The following is a 23136-nucleotide window of genomic DNA, read 5'->3' on the forward strand; positions in this document are numbered from 1 at the left end:
CCCAATTCTAACTTCAACTGCTCTAATTGCTTTCAAGTATTTGAAGGCCTCTTATCTTTGTGATTCATTTCCTGTCTCTGAATGGACGCTGCATACAGCTGACTTTGATGCTTACATATTCTAAAACTAAACCCAATTTAATAACTTTAATCCCAAACCCCAAACTATAACTTTTAGCCTATCAGTTATATTACACTGACAAGCTTGACCACTGATTTATTGCATTCTTGCATTGCGGGGCCGTTTGATCCTTATATGAATGCACACGTGCTATTCTTGTGCATGTCCTCATTAACATAATGTATTTCCTGGCACAAGGTTGCTAAATTTGACTGATACCAAGAAGCCAAAAGTATATCGATTAAGTCTTTCAGGCAAAGTTTAACCAAATGTGAAAAGTAGTCATATGAACAGATGTTAACTTTTACCAGGCTAATATGACAGATTTAAAACAACCCAGTATGGATGCTCCGCCCCTGGTCCCAACCGTAACCACCACAACTACTTATACCAACTTAAAAGCCTAGATGCCAGAATAAAATGTTGGCATTTGTTCCTGCAAACCACGGATACATCTAAACGTCTATGTTTCATGATCACCACTCAGATTACGTGTATATCAGCTGATTGCGGATGGCCACCAAAAAAGAGACCACAGTTCAGAGCCGTTGTTCCAACCACTGTAAAGCTGAAACCACTGGATGATGTTGACAAGATGTTGAGACAATTATCAGAACCAGGAAAGACAAACGATGATCGTTTTTTTCTACAACCAAGTGGTCTTCTTGCCTAAACCTAATCCAACCATAAGGGCAGTGTTGTCACAACACAAAATCAAAAGCTGAACATGCGGAAACATAAAATTGCAACATAAAGAAACAAAGTTGCAACACATCTAATGCACGTTTCAACATATCTGCGGTTTGGGGAAACTTACATTGCTAACATTTATTCCAGCAGTTGGATAAAATTAAGACTAAACCCTCTAAAAGCAGTTTGAAGAGACGAGGACATGCCACAATGTGCTCGCTTTCCAGTTGCACAAACCAAATCAAAACGTAGAAGTACAGAGGCAGACGCACACACACAGACTTCACAATAAACGACACTTAAATGAAAGAGAAGGTATAGGCGGTTTTAAAAATATAGACTTCAGTTTATTGCACAATCGTTGCTGGAGACTGAGGAGTGTGAGAGCCTGTCTGTTACACAGGACGTTAATGTTGGACAGACGCGTGAACTACAGCACGGGAACAAACTGTGTCTCTGGGTTCGTGCACATGACTTTGCAAGCACATGGACCAGATAACGAGGCACTCTGGGGATGCAATCAGCCACCCCGTCAGTGCTTAGGGAGAAAGCAAATTTGACGAGGATCTCATGCTTGTATGGGTTCTACAGGAGAGCTCATACACACATGGCATACGTACATGATCCAGGAATCTAAATAAATAAACCCTGGAGAATAACTGCAAGCCAGCGCTGACAGCGTAACAAGCTGTCAATTATTTTCATTTGCCTGCAGTATGGCTACAGTAATGTCTGCATCAGTGCACATGAACTTCCACTAGATGGAGCCACACTTTGTCGTTTGAAAAATGCCGTGACATTGCAGATATGAATAACAGACAGACCCTCCAGAAAGCTCCCTTCATCCTAAAGGAAAGGGCTTGTCTCTATCTGTACACATAGACCAGTGTCATTATTAGGATCCACAGAAGAACAGTAATCATAATAATCAGTATATAACAATACAGGTAATCCATTATAAACAGGTCATTAACAGGCTATCCGGCACCTGTGTTATATTAAAAAAAAACTCGAATTTTGTTTTGTTAGCGATGTACTCAAACATCATGTCATTTCTTTTTCCTTTTTTTTCTTTTTTTTTTCATTTAACATACAGACAAACGGACACATTTTCTGGCCAGGTTCCACTCCTGCAACATGGTTTTCAGAGAAAGACTTCCTTTCCACCTTCTTTCTCCCTTCTGTCCAATCTGTTGCCCAGGTCACAGCACGGACAGACCGGACAGAGAGGACAGGTGGAGGTAGATCATAGTCTCGCAGCCATGTGTCAGACAGCAGAGGTCAGGTCTCGGATGTTACAGCTACTGTTATGGCACCCTGAGAAGTGGGAGACCCAGGATGTTAGAGCGAAGCCCTCCGTCGCAAAGCGTATCGGAGAGCTGTTTTTTAAACCACAACACAAATCGACTTCACTGTTACGTATCCTTCGGCTGATAATGCATAGATAGACCAGTGGTAGTCACGAGGTATTCACATGCCCGCCAAGATTCCCCCACGGTGGTCACGAATGTCTTTCCCGCGCGCCTTAAAAAAGTGGTTACATTTAAATGATCAAAAGCATTCTTAGTTAGGGGTCACAAAAGGGTCAAACAAGTCTACATTAGCACTGAAACCAATTTCAGCATTGTTTTTTTTTCTTTTCTCTGTGTTGTTCACATACATATGGACATAGCTAAAGCAAACACACATCTTTGATATTAATCTGGAGCACCGCGCTGAGCCGTGTCTGCTTCCCTTTTCTCATAACTCGCTTTGGCTGTGAAAGAGAGCAATCAGCACACCAATAAGTTCCCGTTAAAATCCTGTCCCTACATTTTTCCGTATTTAACATATCGTGTATCAAAAATGAGTCAGGGTATATCGTTTGCACTGTATGTATATATAATCTACATACATGTATTTACATTATTTATATGGACTTTAAATGTGATTCAGAATTGTAATTTACTTTAATCCAAAGCCCTTTTTGAGAACGATGAACAGTGCAGTTTATTTGAAGGTGATGTATTGCCTCTGATCATCTTCCTGTAGCGATGAACCCCCGTACGATCCACTACCTGTGCAGTCATCTTCCATCTGAGTGACATGGCCTGTGGATGGCTACGGTGAACGATTAGCTAACACTATGAGACTTCAGCTACTTTCATGCATTTTTTTTTTTTTTTTTTTTTCCAGTTTTCATTCAGTGGCCAAAAAATACATTAGTTTCAGCTTTTACATTGTACCACGGTCATAGCAGTTAAAAATCACTGTGTTAGAGTGAGACTAGCAGACGTACAGCATCTGACTTTTCATCAAGGCGAGAGGGGGGCGGGTGGCAGGGTTGGTTGGGGGTGCAGTCTGAGGCTATTATACATGATAAAGACTGTGGGAAATCCTCCTTCACCTCTGAGTCAGTGTTAGCACAGGAAGCAGAGGATGTGCTACACCTCAGACACTGCTAATTTGGCAAGATGAAGTGAGGCTGAAGGGATTGGCAACTAGTCAGTGGGCGGCTGCGACTGTTGGCATCGGAAACAAGTGCAATGTCGTTAAGAAAAGTAAAGTCTGCCTCTGGAAAAGGAGTCGCACATCAGCCGCTAGTCTTGAGCTTAAAGGAACAGTAACTTAAAGAGTAGTGACTGAAATACCACGCAGGAAAAAAAAAAAAAGGGCAAAACAATCATGACCATTCACACAAAATTTGACGTAACTAAAACGTGCCAGGAGGGCGAAGAGGTTCATTCCAGTTTGGCAAGAATAGCTTAAAAAAATGCAACCATCTAACCTGTATTAACCTGGTTAAAAAAGTGCAACCTGTAACCGTCAAAGAACACAAACACAACTGCAGAGCAAACATAGTGCATCTAAATTAGAAAGCATAAAGTGGCAATAATGACTGACCCTTTTAAAGCATCAAAGTCTGAGGTCAGTGTACAAGTAAACATCTGAACATATGAGAACAATTCAAGTCAGAGAAATGACAATAATAACATCAACATGTTTTAAAACTCATATAACACATTTTCCTTTCTACTCATTATTGTGAACATCATCGATGAGTCTATCGAGAGAAAAACAATGGCCAATTATTTTGATAATCGATTAACTGTTTCAGTCATTTTTCAATCAAAACAGTTAAACATTTTATATTACACTGATTTTGGCCTGCTGGTTAGACAAGAGAACAATTTGAAGGAGTCACTTTGGGCTCTGGAAAATTGTGATGAGCAAATTTTTGACATTTTACAAACTAACCTCTCAACATTTAAGCGATTCCCTGTAAACATGAGCAGCAGTATCTCGTAGTTGCAGCTCAAGTGTATTGCAATGCGTAGCAACTGATCTCATTCAACAATATTACTGTGTGACTGAGGAATCAAATAATCGCTAGGAAAAAAAAGAGTGTGTGCAGAGAAAAATGAGGAGCTAATCCTCCGGATTTGAACAGTTTGACTGAAACAAAAGATTTTCTCTGACCTCTAACTTGATCTGTCAGCCAGCCAGGGCAGTTGACAAACACATTTTTACCGTTGCCAGCAAATAAATACAAATGAATAAAAAACATAATAAATATAATATACTTCATGACAGTATTTCGTGCATATTGTGCTAAAACGCAGGTCGGTTTCATCTCAAGTTTCTCTAAAGAGACTGCCATATAATTGTTTAGAGAGTGACTTACACTTGCAATCAAGTTGAAATTAAGAGGAAATGTAACTTTCAGTGTATCTTGTATGCTACATGTACATCAAGATCCAATGCACATATGTTGGCATTTCAGTGTAAAACTTCTCAGTACAATTTAAAAGCTCATCTTGTTACAATCATCCTGACAACGGGAGGTTGTCATAAATATATGTGGGTAAATAACCTGGAGCAGGCTCCAATAAGCAAAAGTTTGGCCAACGGTTTGGCCACTGAACAACACAAACTGTAAACCAGTGCACTTTCTTTTCTGATTAAAAACATCTGAATTCTATTGGCACTGAGCTCAGGTGCAAACAAAGCCAATAACACTGCACGATTGATTCTAACAACCAAGTAAACTCATTGCCAACATGCTTGCACACTCAGGAATGAACCCCCTCACCCACCTTCATTTCCTTATGCTCTTGTGACCAGGGGAACAAATCAGACACACACACAATAAAAGAGGCAGAAAACAGGAAAACATGGACAGAACAGCCAGTCCGGTAAAACTCAGTCAGGTGGACGTAGTGAAAACTCTATGAGTGCCTCAAGCAGCACTCACGGTATGTACATGTGGTATAAAAATATAGGTGTGAGGGTGTCTGAGTGTGTGTGGTATATGTGATGTGCATGAGCTGAGATATGGATGTGCTGCATAGGTAGCAACAGTGACATCTGAGAGAACTCGAGCACGTGATATCATTTAGCCACAGACTTTCTTAACTAACCATATCAAGCTAATGCTCAAGTTAAACTTCTATTATTAAGTAAAGGCTTTAAACTCAGCAGTGACCTTTAACAAGAGCCTTTACATAAGACTTTACAGTGTTCAATAGTCAGTCATTAAATGTACTGTTTAAAATATTCCCATTCTGCTGCGTGTGTGTCACCTGTGTGTCCATGTTTGCGGCAAGTGAGTGACAGAAAATGCTTGTGCGTGTGACTCGACATACTTTTGCCCGCGTTCGCACAAAGTACCAAGATGGACGAAGATATGAACATTCTGAGTTTGCGTGCACGGTCAACATATCGTCGCACCTCACAGCATAAGTCCCTCCTGATTTCCCTTCCTCCCCCTTCCCTCTCCAGACACCCCCCTCCCCCCAGAGGTTCTTTAACCTTACATCCCAGTGTTCCTTGTGAAGGGCTGGGGGTCGCAGGGGGTGGGGTCAGTCTGAGGGGCAGTTGTAGCTGTTGATCCACAGCAGGTCGTCCAGCACACCCCAGTGCAGGTAAAGGATGGAGCCCACCACCAGTACATGCATGATCTGGTGGCTGTTACACCAGTAGTCAAAGAGGCCCGGGCGAAAGCGCTCCGGGATGCGCGTGATGTTGATGACCCCGCCCAGCACAGCCAACGCGTCCATCATGAGGAAATGGCGTAGCGAGGTGGGGCTGCCGCCGCCCACCCCCACCCAGCGCAGCAGGAAGAAAGAGAAGCGGAACAGCGCCTGCCAGGCGAAGGAGCGCAGCCGGCGAACGCTGCTCCTAGCCGTGACGGCGCAGTAGATGGCGTGGCTGGACAGAAGGATGTAGACTAACAGGGCCACAGTGCGGATGAACGGGTAGCACAGCAGAGTGCTGTAGACGATGGGCAGCGCCCCTGAGACAGGAAAACACACAGAGAAGTGTTAGCACAGAGATGCAGGGTTGATGCCTGAGTCAGCAGCAATGCAACACCTGATGCATGCCACAGCACGAGGAGGTCAAACTGTTTGAAGTGTGGTTAGAAGCCTGGTGTTGCATGCAATTCTACGCTCTTGACATGTGAAAGCCTTTCAGGAAACAGAAACTGGGTGAATTAATAAACTTTCCACAAGTAGAAAATTGCTTAAATGCGGGGAACAAATCATTAAGTCTGCAGGGAGATCACTTTATGTAATTGGATTATGGATTAGTAGATTATGTCATTAGTCGGTTGACAGACAATTATTTTGAAGATAATTATTAGGGGCATTTCACTTTATTAGATAATACAGTTGGAAATGGAGGAGAAAGGAACAGAGAGACTTGTGATTGTGCCTTTTTTTATGTTTTGCTTTATGTTTATGTTAAATGAACTCACAAATTAATTGGGAAATGTAGACATCAAGCATCATGCCATCGTATGTTAAGTATGGCCAGCATGTTTGTTAAATGAATAATTAAAATATATTTCACGTCATTTTTAATAGGCTTATATAGGCAGCATGGACGGATCAATATTCATTTCAGAACTTGGATCATGTTTGCATTGGCCAGTTGACTCAGTAGTCAAATTTGTTTTGACAAATCAATACTGATACACCTCCAAGCAAAACACTCCCGTGGTAAATCATTGACAATCAATAAAGAAAAATTCCACCCTTAACGTAAACAGAGCAGCAATAAAAGGAAGGCAGCTGACGATGAATGCGAAATGATAAGCGGTGAAGAAATCTGCTGAGCCGGCTCGCTCAAGACAGCTCACCCAGCGTGTTGATCATGCAGATTCCACACACGTCGAGTTTGAGGAGCGTGTGGTAGACCGGCTCCCCTCCCTCGTGGTTCATGAAGAGGTGATAGAGCACAGAGCCCAGCTGGGGCGATAGGCAGGCCAGGAAGTGCACCACGCCCAACCACGTGACGCTGATCTGAGACCAGGGAATGTTGAGAGGCAGCAGCACCAGGAAGCAAACCAAAGGGATGCCTGGAGAGAGAAACAGAGACAGCACAGATTGTTAGAGGAGGTTTTACCTCAACTGTAATTTATGCATGTACTATAAAAGGTAGAGTAATACATCTAATTTACCTTTGCAGTGTTGTCTGTTTGTAAGTTCATATTTTTGATGGCAAAATTTGTAAAGCATGAGGTACTTTAGGACATCACTGACAATTCATGTCTACAAAAGCAAATGCTGGAGGAACTGTGGTATGGTCGGTGACCAGACTCATAATTTGGGACTGTTATTATTTTCATAATGGATTAATCTGCCCAAAGTGATTTCTTCAAGTTGCTCTTTTTTCCAACCAAAAGTACAAAACCAAAACACTCTATTGGATTTTACAATTTTATAATCAAAGATGACAAAGAAAGGCAGCAAATCCTTCAGTCCTCATTTATGAAGCTGGAAACTGCTTGAAAAAAAAAGGAAACAATAAATCAATTATTAAACTGGTTGCCAATTACTGTTCTTTCAATCAACTAATTGGGGTTATTGACTAATTGTTGCAGCCCTACATATACTGAAGGACTACTCAATGTTGTGCATTTACTTCTAAGGCGTCACATGATGGAGAGAAAACAAAGTCTGAGGCTCTGTGCAGGTTGGCATGAAAACCACAGCTCAAACGCGATAAGATAACACAGACACTTTGTCAAAACCAAACCAAAATCCAATGTTTTTACTGTGGTTGATAATCTAGCTCAGGACTTCCGAGGCGTGTGCACGCTATTTTTCACAGTGTACAAGAACAAGCGGCTGCAAAAGGCTTCTACAAATGCTGAGTGTGCACAAACACCAGCAAGAATAATGTGGAGCAGAGCAGAAAACTACATGATTGGCACAAACGTATCAGTGTTACCCTGTGAGGGAAAGACACGGGTCCCACTAAGCGCCTACTGTCATGCAGGAAGGGACATATTGTGAATGTCGACATAGCTCCAATTTGAGCCGATCTATCAGGCGAGGGAGAAGACCTTGAAACCTGATCCACATGCAGTACAGCTGTTACAATCATTTATCACTCGACTGCACGCGTATTGCACTCCCTTCTGCTTTTTTTTCTTTTTTTTTTGCTCGCTCTGCCGTTCCCAATGTCAAGGCATACGTCCCAGCCAGGTGATACAGGCAATGCCATCTAATGTAACACATCTATTTTAAGTGTGTTATCTCTGCTCCTCCCCCCACTCATCCTGAGCCGACCGGCCGTACTCTGTTCCACTCTGGGTTGAACACAGCGGAGAGGATCTCCTCAGACGGCCCCGCGGCATGAACACGGTGGAGTGTCTGAGTGCCGAGCATGCGGGCAGGATGTTTTGAGTTTATATGCAAAACAAAACCGACTCATGAAACTTGGCTGAAATGTTTCACCACAGTCCAAAGACAACAACGCTCCACCTGAGTTACAAGCACAGCTCTGCATCTTCTCTTCTAGATTTGGACCAAAAGTCATTAGATTAAAAATCACCTCCTTATATAGCCAATGACGTAAAGAGTGCATCTAAGGTCACATGTTCGGTTGATGTCACTGGAGTGTAATAAACACTTCAAGGGCCACTTCCCAGATGATAACTACTGCAGTTTATTCAGTGATTGCTGGCAGTTGGAGTGCCGTGAAATAATGACCTTCAGAATGATGAAGTTGTCGGATTCTCTGAAGGCGGCGTGCACACAGATGATCAGATGTGCATCTAGATAAATTTGACGGTCGTAAGAAAGAGGGGTGAAGGAACCAAGGCATGTTGCTGTGTGCCATGCTATTGGCAGTGTAATCGTATCAGTCAGAAAACAGAATAACACCATGCAGATTGCTAACAAGCTGACACATCAGTCTCACCTCTGGCTGCACAGATTAACACATTACTGCAATTAATTTTGGCTGGTGCCAACCTATTAAAAGAATGGCATATTGTTGTGTAACCATGACATTTTGGAATGGATGAAAAAGGTAAAATGTGCCCTAGTGGCCTATTAATTGAAATAATAATCAAAAATCACTCTCCAATTAGGCACACACACGATGTACTATGTATGGTACATTCACTCGAAGAAAAAGCAGTTTCAAAGTAGTTCTCTATGTCATCACAAGGGTCATTTTGGTGGAAAACCTTTAAAATGACTGAATGCATCAGCAGTGGTGAAGTATTCAGAGCATTTGTGAATAGTAATTAAAGTGTAACTATACTCCATTACAAGTGACAAGAACAGAAGTACTAAATACAAACTGCAGTTCCAGCTTCTCACACAAAAGCATTTGCTGCTTTGTCATGTTTCAAATGAGTCGAACATCTTTGAGTTTCAGATTGTTGATTGGACAAAAAAATACATTTTGAAGCCATCACCTTGAAGTCAGGGAAGCTGTGATTTACATTTTTCTCAATCTTCTTGATTCATAGACCACTTAGACAAATCGATACAGACTTATCAAACAGAAAATAATATCAGCAGATCCTCTGCCAAGATGGGTATACGTTTGTTTGTTGCTTGGTTTGTCAGCAGGTTTACACAAAAACTACAGAAAGGATTTCCACGAAACTTGGATGGAGGATGAGTCTCAGCCTGGGATGAAGGGATAGATCCAGGAAGTTTTTCTCTCTTTCTCAAACACTGAGCAATAGGGCGCTCTGGGAATAATGCATAGATCTTGATGAAAAAACTCAGACTTGTATCTACGAGGACACTGAAAAACAATATATGGGGCTGATATTAATTTGCAGCAAAAGTGAAACTCGAAAACAACCAGTGATGTAATAAATCTAAGTACAATTTTGAGGTGCTTTGAGTATTTCCTTTTTCTGCTACTGTATACGTCCTCTCTCACATTTATTTGATAAATCAAGTTACTCCTTACTTTGCAGATTCAGATTACTCACTTTTATAGGCTAGGCTGACGTGTTATCAATCAGTTAGTGTTGTGGGCAGCATTGTGTCATCAGCTAGTTATCAGCTAGTAACTTCAGCTGTCTTATACATTGTGTGAATTACAAGTACAGTATTTGACTCTACAATGTAGTGGAATACATGTGTGAGGTAACATAACTTTACAGTAAACCTGTGTTAATGCAATCAGTCATTTTGAACCATTGATGATTTATGTTTTACAAACCAAAACAGGTAATATTTCTAATTCTGCCTAGCTGACAAAGACACAAATGTAAAATGTTTCATCAGTAAGACAAATGTTTTGAGTTTGACCATACATTTAGCTAAAAAAAAAATTATATGTTAAAGTCATGTCTGCCTGCCTTCCTGAATGCAAAAACGTCCAGGCTTCAGTGCAATGTCTGTCCTAGCATCCTGCCCCTCAGGTGCAGTGTGTCTGCACCGGTGTGGCTTCATGCTCCACAAAGTCACACAGAAATCTCACCAGCTGACTAAGCGCTTCATGCTGATTGTCGTACTCACCGTGAGTGTATATGTTCCCAAGTTCATTGTGCAGGTAGAACAGGCTCCTGATGCAGTCTTGCACGGAGGAGATTGGCCGGTATCCCGTCAGGACGTATTTGTTAAACTGAAGATGTGGAGGTGAATTCGCCCAGTCCAGCAGCCTGGGTCCATTTAAAAATGCCATAGCAAACAGGACCGTTAAAAGGACGCCGCCGAATAAGTAAAAAACAGACTGTACACCTATATACACATTTAGTAAGATTATTGCGACTAAAACCTTATGGGATACCATTTGTGTTGGCATTTGTTAAGGGTTTTCTTTTTTTTCTTCTTCTTCTTCTTCTTCTTCTAATATTTTGTGCTGTTAGCCTCCTAGCTTTGGCGCTAGCAGGCTCACGTCAGGTCTCTCAGCACTACCCGGCGACGGTGTATCCGCGCCGCCGCTGTTTGCTCTCAACGGCCGGTACCTGTGTGAGTGTCATCCGCGAGGCTGGAGACAGACACGGCCAGCCACGTACATGGTGCAAGCTCGGGCAGGACATCACATCTGGCATCTAAAAAATGTCCGTGCAGCACCCAAAAGCCTTGAGCGGTCGAGAGACAGTGTTCCTCCTCTTCATGTTAGGAGCCACTTCCCTCAGTGAGCAGCTAGCATTCCGGTGCAGCAGCGCGGGCTTGAACGCGTCCCGGGCTGGGATGCTGTGGGTGTTTCGAGTGCGAGCCGCGCGTCCATCCAACTCCAGATGATGCTAGCTTGATCCTAGCGGTCAGATTTTGCGATAGAGGACTAGCAGGTCATACCTTCACTTGAAATGTAAGCACGAGGTTGGCGTACGCTCAGGTCAGGTCCGTCTGATTGCCGGCTAGGTTTCGTAATGCTGTTTTTTTGTGTTTTTTTTTTAAACGCAAATGAGATCCGTGATTCTGGAGCGCGGAGATTTTTGGAAGGGACCGCGGGCTAGCAAGCCGGGCAGTCGGCTATCGATGTCCTGTAACTAAGGGCTGAGGAAGCTGATGTTTGAGCTGGCTGACTCCAAACATACACGGCCCGGTCCGCAGAGCTTGCATTCGGTTTCTTCAACATCTGTTTTAGCCTATTATTATCCACCATTATTTCTGGCTAGCCGTATTCCTTGAAAATCCCTGGCGGCCTCAAGTCCCCTGCATCGCTTCTACAGAAGTGTCAAGCTACATGAACTAACACGGCAGCACTTCCGGTCATCGTTTTCAAAATAATTGTACCTTCGAGTCCCCTACTTTGATTTCATAACTTCAGTTAATAGTCACTCTGCAGATAACATGCTACATCACACACACACACACACACACACACACAAAAAAAAAAATCAGCAACCAGATTCTGATTATCAGAAACATGCTGAATATCAGATCCAACTATTGGTCGACCCATAGTGTACATGTAAATATATGTTTAGTTCAATTTAACATGTTCTTTTGTCTCTGAGGTATGTTCAGTATCCGATACTGTAAGACTTTTACTCAAGGACTCTTCGCTTGGGTGACTTTTACTTTTACAAATACATATCATCACACAATGTCTTTGCTTTTCATCAAGTCTGACGTTGAGGTACTTTTCCCAACACTGCACAATAGTCCCATTTGCGTTATGCAATAGCAGGTTACAAGAACAGTAGAGGATCTGAGGTAATGAGGTAGTGTTTCTCAACAAACCCTTTACAAGACAGGCACATAAAGTTGCAGCTCTTTAACAAAGTGAACATGCTAGTACTCATTCTTTTATTTTATTTTGAAGGCACACTCTTCCGACTTCCGGTCTAATTCTGGTTGGCTGACACTGGGTTCATGCTGCCTGGCTGCACTTGGCAGCGTGAATGCCTACACTGACTGAGCTACAGCTGCCTTCAATACAGGCGGAAATATTGGATTTACCACCTGAGCTCACATGATGAACGCAATGAACATGAATATTGTTTGTCAGACACACCAAAAAAAAAAATATATATGGTGATAACAGAGACAAAGTGTGTCTTTTCCCTCTGTAGTAATGATATAATTACAGATAAAGATTGAGGTCAGCCTTTCAGGAATGTTTTGAAAAGCCTAGAGGTTTTGTGAAAGGCAGGATTATACCAGTGAATGAAAATTATATTGTAATACCTTTGAATCACTATGATTCATTTTAGAATAAACCTCACTGCTCACTGAAAGCTGCAGGTCCAGAAATGAGTCACAATTTAAGTGCCGTGCCTAACTGTCATATACACTACGTGATGCTTGACTCTTAACCTCAATACTGACAATAGAATACATCATTATTACTCATTATTCATTCTGCTGGTACCACTGCACAAAAGTAAGGACTGCACTTGGAGTTAGGAGTTTCCCAGGAGCACTTGAAGGCAGCAGCTGGTGCCTGTAATCCTCTAACAGTCAGAGGACTGCTGAGGAGCTGGACAAATCACACCACCTCCACCTCTCACACCTCTGAGGGACTGTGACAAACAAGACCCCCTTTGCGGTGGACAAGCCACAAGTTTCATGTTAATGAGAGGTGGCTGAGAAGAAGCAGAGAGGAGTGAAGAATACACAGCACATGTATTTTTTATTTCAACTGCAGCGTTGCTTTGTACATCTTCTTCGCCGTGGTAAAATCACAGTTTTAACGTATGAATCGATGCATTTTTCCGTTTACGCTGATTCTTTTTTACTTATCTGTCATTTTTTTCTTCTCTTAATATCACAGATGTTAATTTATCTGTATCTGATTTACTTTTTAAATGTTAAAATGGTCCCACATGGCTCTAATTTATTTGTTTATCATCTGCATCTGCTGTTGAACCACCCTGAAATCACATTTTGTTTGGTTTAGTCTTGAGAAACAGATCTTTTAAGCATCAGAGTCTTCTGTGCCATAGTTGAGAGATGTGTTTAGTCAAACCAAGTGTTCTGTTCTGTTGAAGACCACGAACACCTCACGCCCCTTTCACACCAAGTCGAGCTTGTCTGTTAACATGTGAACTCGTGCTTTCAAAAGTACTGAGGTTCCCTGTTTCCGTATCCATAATTTGAACAGATTCTACTAAATTAATTTCAAACATGTCGATTTATCTGCCCTAGATTAACCTAATGTAAAATAAACACTCCGGCATTACTCTATTTTGTTTGTATATTGTCAGTATTTGCTGCTAAAACGCCACCATCATCATCATCATCATCATCATCATCATCATCATCATCATTTTATGTTGCCTTTAACATTGTTCTTTGTTCCGTTTCTGAGAATAACGGACCACACTGGTCAAACCGGGAAACCACTTGTTTTTGGTGTCTGTTCTGTCAGAGACCACTTTTTCCTCACACCCCTTCACTTCCTGTCTTGCTTGTCTTCAAAAGCACGAATCCCGATGCAGACGATCAGATTCACACACGCACCATGAACACAGAGGACAAAGGTGAGTCAATACAGATTTGCTCATTTTGAAACATTCTCAAACTTTATCCACACAGAACCTTTTTGCGTAACCAAATATAACCATATGAAATATTAATATCAACATTAATATGTTTTTTAAAATAGCACCTTAAAGGAAAATGTTAGAAAGTGCTTGACAATAAAACATGAAATTTAACATAACACATGACATGACTTTTAAAGGTCCTATTTATTGTCTGATCTCAAAGTGTCAGTATTTGACAAGTTGGGAATGAGACTCAAAAATCAAGTTGCTTCCTGGACCTTTTAAATGACATTTGAAAGAACACACAGTCTTACAGCTGAGGGGTTGGACAAGCGTGACCCTAGTGACAAGGTGAGATTGTGGAACTGCTACAATGCCCTTCAAAGCTAAAGCTACAATCTCGGTCAAAACTGAGTCATGACTGAAACTGAACGTTTAAATGTCTGCTGTATCTTGTGACAAAATTTCTCAGTTTAATCTCGCTCTGTCTTTCAGAAAATGTGATGCAAAATTTGCAGGAACCACAAACTCCTGTTACTACTATAAGCCTCTGTAGTGCAGAATAAGCGGGTCATCACTGGAAGTATTCACTTTGTTTCTCTTGGTCATCATGTTGTACATTGTTCCAATCATAATATTGGAGCTGTATGGTGGTGACAGAATATTGACTGATTAACAGCCTTCCTAGTTTTTTATTTTTTATGTAGAAAATTTAGGGCAGTCGTGTTCTTTACTATTTACCATCTTCTACCATACAAGTAGACTAGTTAGCCCGCAAGGCTGCTAAATATTAGTCTTCTGACACCTTCTGCTGTTCACTCAGTCATACGGTTTGTATACCTGTTGAAAGGTAAAAATCTGTGCACTGTAGCAGAAACAATCTGTTTGAGTGGCTTGGTTTCAGCTAGTCTGTGGGTTTTTACAACTTCAAGCGTTAGAGATGGGTTGAAAATACATTAAAACAGAGAGCCCCAGCTGGGTTTCCTCAAGGTAACAGCAACAGGTAAAACTGAGAGAACACTGGTAGATTGAGAGCAGTTAATTAAGGGTAATATCTGTCCCAATCGTTGAAAATACTGTTTTTAAAAACCAAGCGAAACTGCGGGCAAAGTGAGTAAATATGATCTTAATGCTAAGTTATTCAGTAGTATTTTAGGCCCGTCCAATATGCAGCTTAAAGTGGCGTCGTAATGTTCATGTTCATGTTTATTCAACAAAAACATTTCTTTTTCAGAATAAACCATCAGTTTGCATTCATCATCCAACTTACCAGCAACATGTTCCTGTTGAACGTCTGCGTCCTGGCTGGTCTCATGCTGTCCCTCCCTCAGTGTACATATCAGTCTTGCGAGGAGGGGAAACCCAAAGAGTGCTTGGATGCAGAATTTGCTCCAGGCACCGATTTGGCCGGGGAAGGCTTCGACATCACCAAACTGGAACGTAAGGGGGCCTTTGTGATCAACACAAATCTGTGGAAACGCAAGGACAAGGGGTGCACCCTGTGTAGCAACCCCTATCTGGAGAACAAAAAGCAAAAGCTCCCGCTGTCAGTGGTGGACTGGAGGGCAAAGCACTCCTGCAGCGCAAATGTGGCCAGTACAGTCTACCGATCCAGTGAGGCTCTGGTCACCTCCAGCACCTCTTCTGTGGATAACAGCTGGCAGGCCAATCTTGATGTTCAAGCAGGAAAAAGAGGAGGCTCGCTGATGTTAGCTGGTTCTCAGTCTAAACTGGCTGATTACTCTATGGAAAAAACTAAGAATGACAAGTTCAGCTTCACAAGCCAAAGCATGTCCTGTGAGTACTACAGGTAAGTTTTCTCTACACACTCACAATCACTGTGTTATGATTTAATATTGTACACTTGCTTCATACTGGTCTGTCTCTTATTGTCTTGTGTCTCACTGGGAACAGCTACCGTTTGTCCGGCACCCCCAGGTTGCACAAAGAATTTCACACAGCAGTGAAACAACTCCCCAAAACCTACAGCCCTAAAACCAAGCAACAATTTTACAAACTGATTGATAACTTCGGCACCCATTACATCACAAAGGTGAACCAAAATGATGGAATGGCTCTAACGAATGAAAATGCAACAAACAATCATCTGAATATGATTTGCTAATGAGCTATGTCTGAAAATGTATAATTCCAGGTGAAGTTGGGAGGAAGTGTTCAGTCTGTGACCAGCATCAAGCAGTGCGAGGCCAGTCTGAGTGGCCTCAGTGTGGAAGAGGTGGGGATGTGCCTGAAAACTGAGGCGTCCGCCAGCGTCCACATTAAAGTTAGCATTCAAACAGAACACTGCAAGAAGGACATTGAGAAGACGGACAGTAAGGCCTCCTTCTCCAGCCGTTTCAACGACAGGTATGGAACATTTTCTCACATATTTTGTCACCTTTTGGACAGCAAACTGTGGTTTACTAAATACTAGAATTTAATCGGAATTTTAAAAATTCCTCTAAATCCAAGCTCATGTCTTTATCGTAATGCTGTAGATGAGAAACTCTCTCACATGCATATGAGTCAGCACAGTAGCGTCTTTGGGGCTTTCACGCGGAAAGTCACTGTTCATGTCCCGTGTAAGACCAAAAGTCAAAGTTGGCTTATCATTTCAACCTGGGTGTCAAGACCTTCTGAAAAATTGAGGACAGTCCCGAATTACGGTCAGTTGTCCCAGGATGCAAGGTTAAAAGAAGTGTTTTAAACAGGTGCACAGTGCCAAACTGAGTGGATACATACAGACTCATTTAGTTTTTCATGCTGCCACTCTGATCACCAGCCTAGGTGATGGGCGACCACAACATGACGTCGCGGCTGCGTTTCACCGCAGCTGGCTGCATTTTTAAAACATTTTTTTTTTGTGATTCTATGGTGTTGTTTAAATGTTTGGTTAAATGATCGTCTTTCCTCTGCAGGTTCACAGAAATAAAGGGGGGGCATACGACAGAGCCAGACCTTCTCTTCTCTGCTAAGAAAGATCCATCAGCCTACAAGGAGTGGCTGAACACAATTTCAAAGCATCCAGATATCATCTCGTACTCCCTGGACTCGCTGCATGAGTTACTGCCTACTAAAGATCCTGTCCGTCAGAACCTGCGCTCAGCCATTAGCCACTACATCCTGGAGAAAGGCCTGTGGAGGAACTGCAGCCAGGGTTGTCAGGCGGGCAGGAATGACACAAGGGATCCCTGCGTCTGCCAATGCCATAATAACAGAGCTGTAAACCAAGACTGTTGCCCAACCCGTAGGGGCATGGCGCAGGTCACCATAACTGTACAACGGGCTTCTGGTCTTTGGGGAGACCATTTTACAAGCACAGACGGGTATGTGAAAGTGTTTTTCAACCATCAGATGTATCAGACTCCTGTCATTTACAACAACAACAACCCGAACTGGGCCATGACGTTTGACATGGGCGACAATGTTTTGACAGCAGGCAACAAAGTGAGATTTGAAGTGTGGGATCGGGACAACAACTGGGATGACGACCTGTTGGGAAAATGTGAGCAAATTCTGTCTGCTCGGGTCAAGAATGAGGTCTGTAGCCTGTACCATGGTAATCTGTTCTACAAATGGGAAGTGAAATGTGCTCCAAGCTTGGGTGGAGATTCATGCACTGACTACAAACCCTCACCTATGAATCCGAGTCTGAAGAGTCTGTATGTGTCCCGTCACGCCCGACCTGTTCCAAAGCCCATCCTGTTAGAGATGGGTGTGTTTGTGGACGAAACAAGCTCAGGGAGAAACCAGAGTCTTCGTGCAGAGAGTCAAAAGTTAGATGAGATATAAATAGCCATGTTTGGCTTTACCAATGCCGATATTGTTCTCTATCAAATCTCTACTGATCACAAAAGATGAGAGGTACATCAGTTTGGGAGGAAGTGACTTTGACAAAGTGGTTAAAATTTGAATCAGGAAACATTCCTGTTACACTTTGTGTGTTCAGTTTCAAAACAGTTTAATAAAGGTCTTAATATACTGTAGACGCTGGCCTGGTGTTTAACAGGATAGCAAAGCATATGTGGTCCCTCATCTAAAATTTCCTGCAGTTGTTGAGTTGAACATTGATTTTGGATTTTTTGGTTTTTTTGCATTATTTCTTACCAGCTTTTTATCTTGGTATTTTATGTTTCTATGCAGGCATTATAACATGCAGTACTAGTGTGTTTTATCCATTTTAATCACATTATTGCCTTGTTGATTTTTGAACAGAGTAGTGACGAATAGACCAGTAAAGCTTAAAAGTACTTTAGACATGTAACGCCACCATATTATACATGTTTTATGCATTTTATAGTCTTTTACTCCTCTTGCACTATTTTTACTCCTCCTTAGTGCTGTTATATATATATGTTTTTCAATATATGCACTTATCAGTTTAGCTGTTGACTGGTTTCTTGTTATTTTGCAATCATATGTGCTTTTCTCTGTTCATTTCAAATATGTTAATCTCTCCATCTGGGTTTTAACTTTTTATTATTCTTAAATAAAAAAAAAAATCATATACTCATTCATATGGCGACTGACTGTGTATTTTTTAGTTTGGATTAATTTTCTATTTGTACAGTATTTTATGTTTAAACAATCCAATTCTTTCATACTGACGCCATCACATGCAACTATTACTTAGTGAAATATAATCATTCATGTGAAAGACTGGTTCCTAGTGAGGATGGCCACAGCCCACCACCACTTCAGAGAAATGATAGGTTTGTGGTCTCTAGTTCGTTGCTGACTGGAAAGTCAGCCGGCATTTCATATTGTCACTATCTATTTGAGTTTGTCTACCGACCACCAGCTCCTCCCCCTCAGTACTCGGTCTGCTAAACATCGGTGATGATTTTTTTTTTCCCCTGCTACCTCTGAGACCACTGTCACCTCACCCCCTCACCACCTCCTGCCCTGTTTCTTATACTTTGAAACACGCCGTTGTGCGTGCTCCCACTCAGTGTCACCAGTGCTGCCTGAACAGGCAAGACGAAGGTGAGTCTATGCTGATGTGCTCGTATTCAAATATGCTTTCAATTTATGTGAATATACTAACCATCTGTGGCTTAATATAGTGTTAAGTTGTACTTACTTTTGTATGAACTGTTCACTGCTGTGACAGTGAGAAATCGGTTAGTTTATTTTTGTGAGATTCGTGAGAGCAGTAGCTTTGTTGCATTCAGTGAGCTATTATACTGCAAGTCACGGCCATTTACTTATAGCGCACATTTTAAAACAACAATGTTGGCCTAAGCAGTTATGAAGCTGTGACTGTTGTTGCGACTCAACTGAAAGAAGCTTTATTGCCTTTGGATATCGACTAGGAATGTACAGCAAAAAAAAGATTGATCAGAACATCATAGAAGCCAAGTGGGCTGAAGAGATCTGAAATATAATCGTGTCAATCCCTGCAGTGCTTAAGAAGCTATGCAAGAGACTAACAATTATATATTATGTCGGTTTCTTGCTATGAGTGACAAGAAAGGCCGATGACACACAGTAAGAAAGTCAGCGATCAAGATATGAGACAATGAAAACGTGAAAAACTGAAAATACAGACATGGTTTTATTTTCACAATCATTCTAATGTGGAAAATAGTACTCATACTGTCCGTCAAGTTTCTGGTGCATTTTGGCACAGACCACTGAAGGCAACTGAGGGGCCAGAGTAAGGGGTTTTAACTTACACTCATTTAGCAGTATACATTTTTGCCAGTGCAGTTCATGACACTCTTGTGGAAAAGGAGAAGAGACTTAAAATGGTCCTGCCAGGTTTTCTTGTAAACCAACAAAAGTTTCAAAAAGTTTGTTTGTTTGTTTGTTTGTTTTTTTCAATACATTTCTACTTGAACATCGGAGAGAAAGACTATGTCTCTAAAATTAAATCAGAGTGAAAGTGTAATGAGGTCCTAAAATGTTCCTTTGATGTACACCACAAGAGGAAGACTCAAAGGAAGATAAAGATCGTCTCTTGAAACTGAAATTGCTAAGCTGTGTTGATAAGACTCACACCACAGGATTTTTTTTAAATAAGAGTTTATAACCACATGAGTATGAACTTCATGATTGATACTGCCTAAGAGATCAAAGTGGTTGATTTCATCTAAAGCAGCAGTTGGTTTTCAATTATTGTATAACCAGTGTTCAACAACCAAGTAGTAGTGGTGCATGCTTCACTTTCTAATATCTAAAATGTTATTTTTTTCAGGATAAACCAACCATTTGCATCCATCATCCAACTTACCAGCAACATGTTCCTGTTGAACGTCTGCGTCCTGGCTGGTCTCATGCTGTCCCTCCCTCAGTGTACATATCAGTCTTGCGAGGAGGGGAAACCCAAAGAGTGCTTGGATGCAGAATTTGCTCCAGGCACCAATTTGGCCGGGGAAGGCTTCGACATCACCAAACTGGAACGTAAGGGGGCCTTTGTGATCGACATGAATCTGTGGAAACGCAAAGACAAGGGGTGCACCCTGTGTAGCAACCCCTATCTGGAGAACAAAAAGCAAAAGCTCCCGCTGTCAGTAGTGGACTGGAGGGCAAAGCACTCTTGCAATATGAAAGTGGCCAGTGCAGTCCACCGATCCAGTGAGGCTCTGGTCACCTCCAGCACCTCTTCTGTGGATAACAATTGGCAAGCCAATCTTGACGTTAATGTAGCTGAAAAAGGCAGCTCAGTCATGCTAGCTGGTACCAATTCCAAGTTGGCTGAATACTCCTTGGAAAAAACTAAGAATGACAAGTTCAGCTTTACAAGCCAAAGCATGTCCTGCGAGTACTACAGGTAAGACGATCAGGACTGAAATGTCTGTACACATTCCCGTAGTTCTGAAAATGACTCAAATTCAGTTATACATTTGCCTCACACTGGTCTGTTCTTTATTGTCTGGTGTTTCACTGGAAACAGCTACCGAGTGTCCGGCACTCCCAAGCTGCACAAAGAATTTCGCAAAGCTGTGAAACAACTCCCCAAAATCTACAGCCCTCAATACAAGCAACGATTCTACAAACTGATTGATAACTTCGGCACCCATTACATCACCAAGGTGAATCAAACACATTTTTTTAAAAGCCATTTCATCGAACAAATTACCACCTTGGCAAAATTAGATGCCATAGTTACTAAAGCTGTATGTCTTAAAATATATCATTCTAGGTGAAGTTGGGAGGAAGTGTTCAATCTGTGACGAGCATCAGGCAGTGCCAAGCAAGCCTCAATGGCCTCAGTGTAGAAGAGGTGGGGATGTGCCTTGAAGCTGAGGCATCCGCCAGCGTCAAAGATTCAAAACTCGGAGCTCAAGCAAAACACTGCAAGAAGGACATGGAGAAGTCTGAAAGTAAGACATCCTTCTCCAGCCTCTTCAACGACAGGTATAGAATATTTTCTCCTATTTGTTGCATCTCCTGATCATTTGCATACTTTGATGGAATGACAGTTTTCAGCAACAGAAATCCCAAACACCATATTTTAACAGCTCTCTCCTCTACAGGTTCACAGAAATAAAGGGGGGCCATACGACCGAGCCAGACCTTCTCTTCTCTGCTGACAAAAATCCATCGGCCTACAAGGAATGGCTAACCACACTAGCACAGAATCCAGACATATTCACATATTCCCTGGAATCGCTTCATGAGTTACTGCCTGCTAAAGACCCTGTCCGAAAGAACCTGCGCTCGGCCATTAGCCATTACATTTTGGAGAAAGGCCTGTGGAGGAACTGCAGCGACCGCTGTCAGGCCGGCATCAAGAGCGACTCCAGGGATCCCTGCGTCTGCCAATGCCACAATGACCCAGCTGTTAACCAAGACTGCTGCCCGACCCGTAAGGGCATGGCACGGGTCATCATAACTGTCCAACGGGCTACTGATCTTTGGGGAGACCACACCACAGCCACAGATGGCTATGTGAAGGTGTCATTCAACGGGCAGCTGGTCCGGCGTTCTGATGTCATTCACAACAACAACAACCCACACTGGGGCACCATCATTGACCTGGGCACCCAGGATTTGTCTGCAGGGCATGTCGTGAGATTTGAAATGTGGGATCAGGACAGCAACTGGGACGATGACTTGTTGGGACAATGTGAGCAAATTCTGACTGCTGGAGTCAGGGAGGATGTCTGTGTCCTGCAGCACGGCAGGCTGTTCTACAAGTTTGACGTGAAATGTGCTCCGAGCCTGAGTGGAGGTTCCTGCACTGACTACAAACCCTCGCCTATGAGTCCGAGTATGAAGAGTCTGTATGTGTCCCGTCACGCCCAACCTGTTCCAAAGCCCATCCTGTTGAAGATGGGTGTGTTTGTGGATGAAACAAGCTCAGGGAGAAACCAGAGTCAAATGTTTGATGTGAAATAAAAATCCTTGCTTGGCTTTACTGAGGTTTACTTTTAATCAGGTAAATCGATGATGCTGATTTATTAAATCTCTCGTGGGCATATAGAATGAGATGTGTGTTAGCTCAGGAGGAATGTTTTATGTGGTGACTAAGCAGCTGCAACTCAATTATGAAACATTTCCCTAATATTTTGTGTGATCAGTTTTGTTTCAGTGTAGTCCCTGTACATGGAATGATTTGTGTTTGACGAAGGGCTCTCAGATATCGAGATGAGCAAAAGATTTAGATGACTGACATGAATGGTAAAATGTTCAAAACATATTCAAAATTTGAAAAAAAGCAGTGGCAGACAAGATACTATTGTTTTTATATACTGTATCCATGTATTTACATCACAGTGTCCATTTTACTTTCACATTAGCTAAGCATATGCAGTAGATCATATAAAAGTTCTTCCAGTTGTGAAAATATTATATTCAATGCAACTTTTACTCATAGACTTATATATACCTTATTTTTTTTAAATGCGCATGTATTAGCAGATTCAGACATGTTATCTTGCGCAATCACTCTATAGCACTTTCCTTTCTATCTATGCAATCATTTATAAAAATGTACTGGTGTGTTTACTGTTTTGTGTTTTTTTGTTTGTCTATCATGAATAAAAGCATAATATCTCATCTGTTCCTAGTATCTGATGTTTCATTTATTACATATAGTGTCGATCTGAATGTTTAGGTTTGTCTCAGGCAGTGCTGCCTTCTTTAGAAAGGATGTGGTAAAACTTCCTGTGTACGGATGAGGCTTCGCTGACTCTATC

The 23136-nt window shown here is 41.9% G+C and overlaps 3 protein-coding genes across 4 annotated transcripts; 2 read left to right on the plus strand and 1 right to left on the minus strand.

Annotated features, from left to right (window-relative positions):
- Positions 1-1135: 1135 nt before the first annotated feature.
- Positions 1136-11752, minus strand: paqr4a (progestin and adipoQ receptor family member IVa). Its single transcript, XM_037087611.1, has 3 exons — positions 10569-11752; positions 6932-7150; positions 1136-6085 (listed from the first exon to the last, which is right to left on the minus strand). Exons 1-3 carry the CDS (start codon positions 10852-10854, stop codon positions 5652-5654), a joined length of 939 nt encoding a protein of 312 aa, XP_036943506.1. The 5' UTR covers positions 10855-11752; the 3' UTR covers positions 1136-5651.
- A 2174-nt stretch (positions 11753-13926) lies between these two features.
- LOC119014341 (perforin-1-like) lies at positions 13927-18501 on the plus strand. Of its 2 annotated transcripts, XM_037089412.1 has the most exons (5): positions 13927-13984; positions 15225-15800; positions 15905-16043; positions 16146-16357; positions 16909-18501. In XM_037089412.1, exons 2-5 carry the CDS (start codon positions 15268-15270, stop codon positions 17780-17782), a joined length of 1758 nt encoding a protein of 585 aa, XP_036945307.1. In that variant the 5' UTR covers positions 13927-13984; positions 15225-15267; the 3' UTR covers positions 17783-18501. The 2 variants fall into 2 exon arrangements, with proteins under 2 accessions (XP_036945307.1, XP_036945306.1); XM_037089411.1 differs by lacking the exon at positions 13927-13984 and having other exon boundaries at positions 14449-15800.
- A 341-nt stretch (positions 18502-18842) lies between these two features.
- LOC119014342 (perforin-1-like) lies at positions 18843-23002 on the plus strand. The gene is made up of 5 exons (XM_037089413.1): positions 18843-18976; positions 20190-20765; positions 20889-21027; positions 21138-21352; positions 21472-23002. The coding sequence occupies exons 2-5, from the start codon at positions 20233-20235 to the stop codon at positions 22334-22336; spliced, it is 1752 nt and encodes a 583-aa protein (XP_036945308.1). The 5' UTR covers positions 18843-18976; positions 20190-20232; the 3' UTR covers positions 22337-23002.
- The last annotated feature ends 134 nt before the right edge of the window (positions 23003-23136 follow it).

Source organism: Acanthopagrus latus, chromosome 23 (assembly GCF_904848185.1).
Source record: "Acanthopagrus latus isolate v.2019 chromosome 23, fAcaLat1.1, whole genome shotgun sequence".
NCBI lineage: Eukaryota > Metazoa > Chordata > Actinopteri > Spariformes > Sparidae > Acanthopagrus > Acanthopagrus latus.

Excerpts from the sequence above, each read along its gene's own strand:
- paqr4a (XM_037087611.1), bottom strand. The coding sequence starts at position 10,854 with ATGCCAACACAAATGGTATCCCATAAGGTTTTAGTCGCAATAATCTTA. Across the intron at positions 7,151-10,568 it reads TGGGAACATATACACTCACG|GCATCCCTTTGGTTTGCTTC; the intron begins GTGAGTACGACA and ends TTCTCTCTCCAG. Across the intron at positions 6,086-6,931 it reads CTGCATGATCAACACGCTGG|GGGCGCTGCCCATCGTCTAC; the intron begins GTGAGCTGTCTT and ends TTCCTGTCTCAG.
- LOC119014341 (XM_037089411.1), top strand. The coding sequence starts at position 15,181 with ATGTTCATGTTCATGTTTATTCAACAAAAACATTTCTTTTTCAGAATA. Across the intron at positions 15,801-15,904 it reads ATGTCCTGTGAGTACTACAG|CTACCGTTTGTCCGGCACCC; the intron begins GTAAGTTTTCTC and ends CACTGGGAACAG. Across the intron at positions 16,044-16,145 it reads GCACCCATTACATCACAAAG|GTGAAGTTGGGAGGAAGTGT; the intron begins GTGAACCAAAAT and ends GTATAATTCCAG.
- LOC119014342 (XM_037089413.1), top strand. The coding sequence starts at position 20,233 with ATGTTCCTGTTGAACGTCTGCGTCCTGGCTGGTCTCATGCTGTCCCTC. Across the intron at positions 20,766-20,888 it reads ATGTCCTGCGAGTACTACAG|CTACCGAGTGTCCGGCACTC; the intron begins GTAAGACGATCA and ends CACTGGAAACAG. Across the intron at positions 21,028-21,137 it reads GCACCCATTACATCACCAAG|GTGAAGTTGGGAGGAAGTGT; the intron begins GTGAATCAAACA and ends ATATCATTCTAG.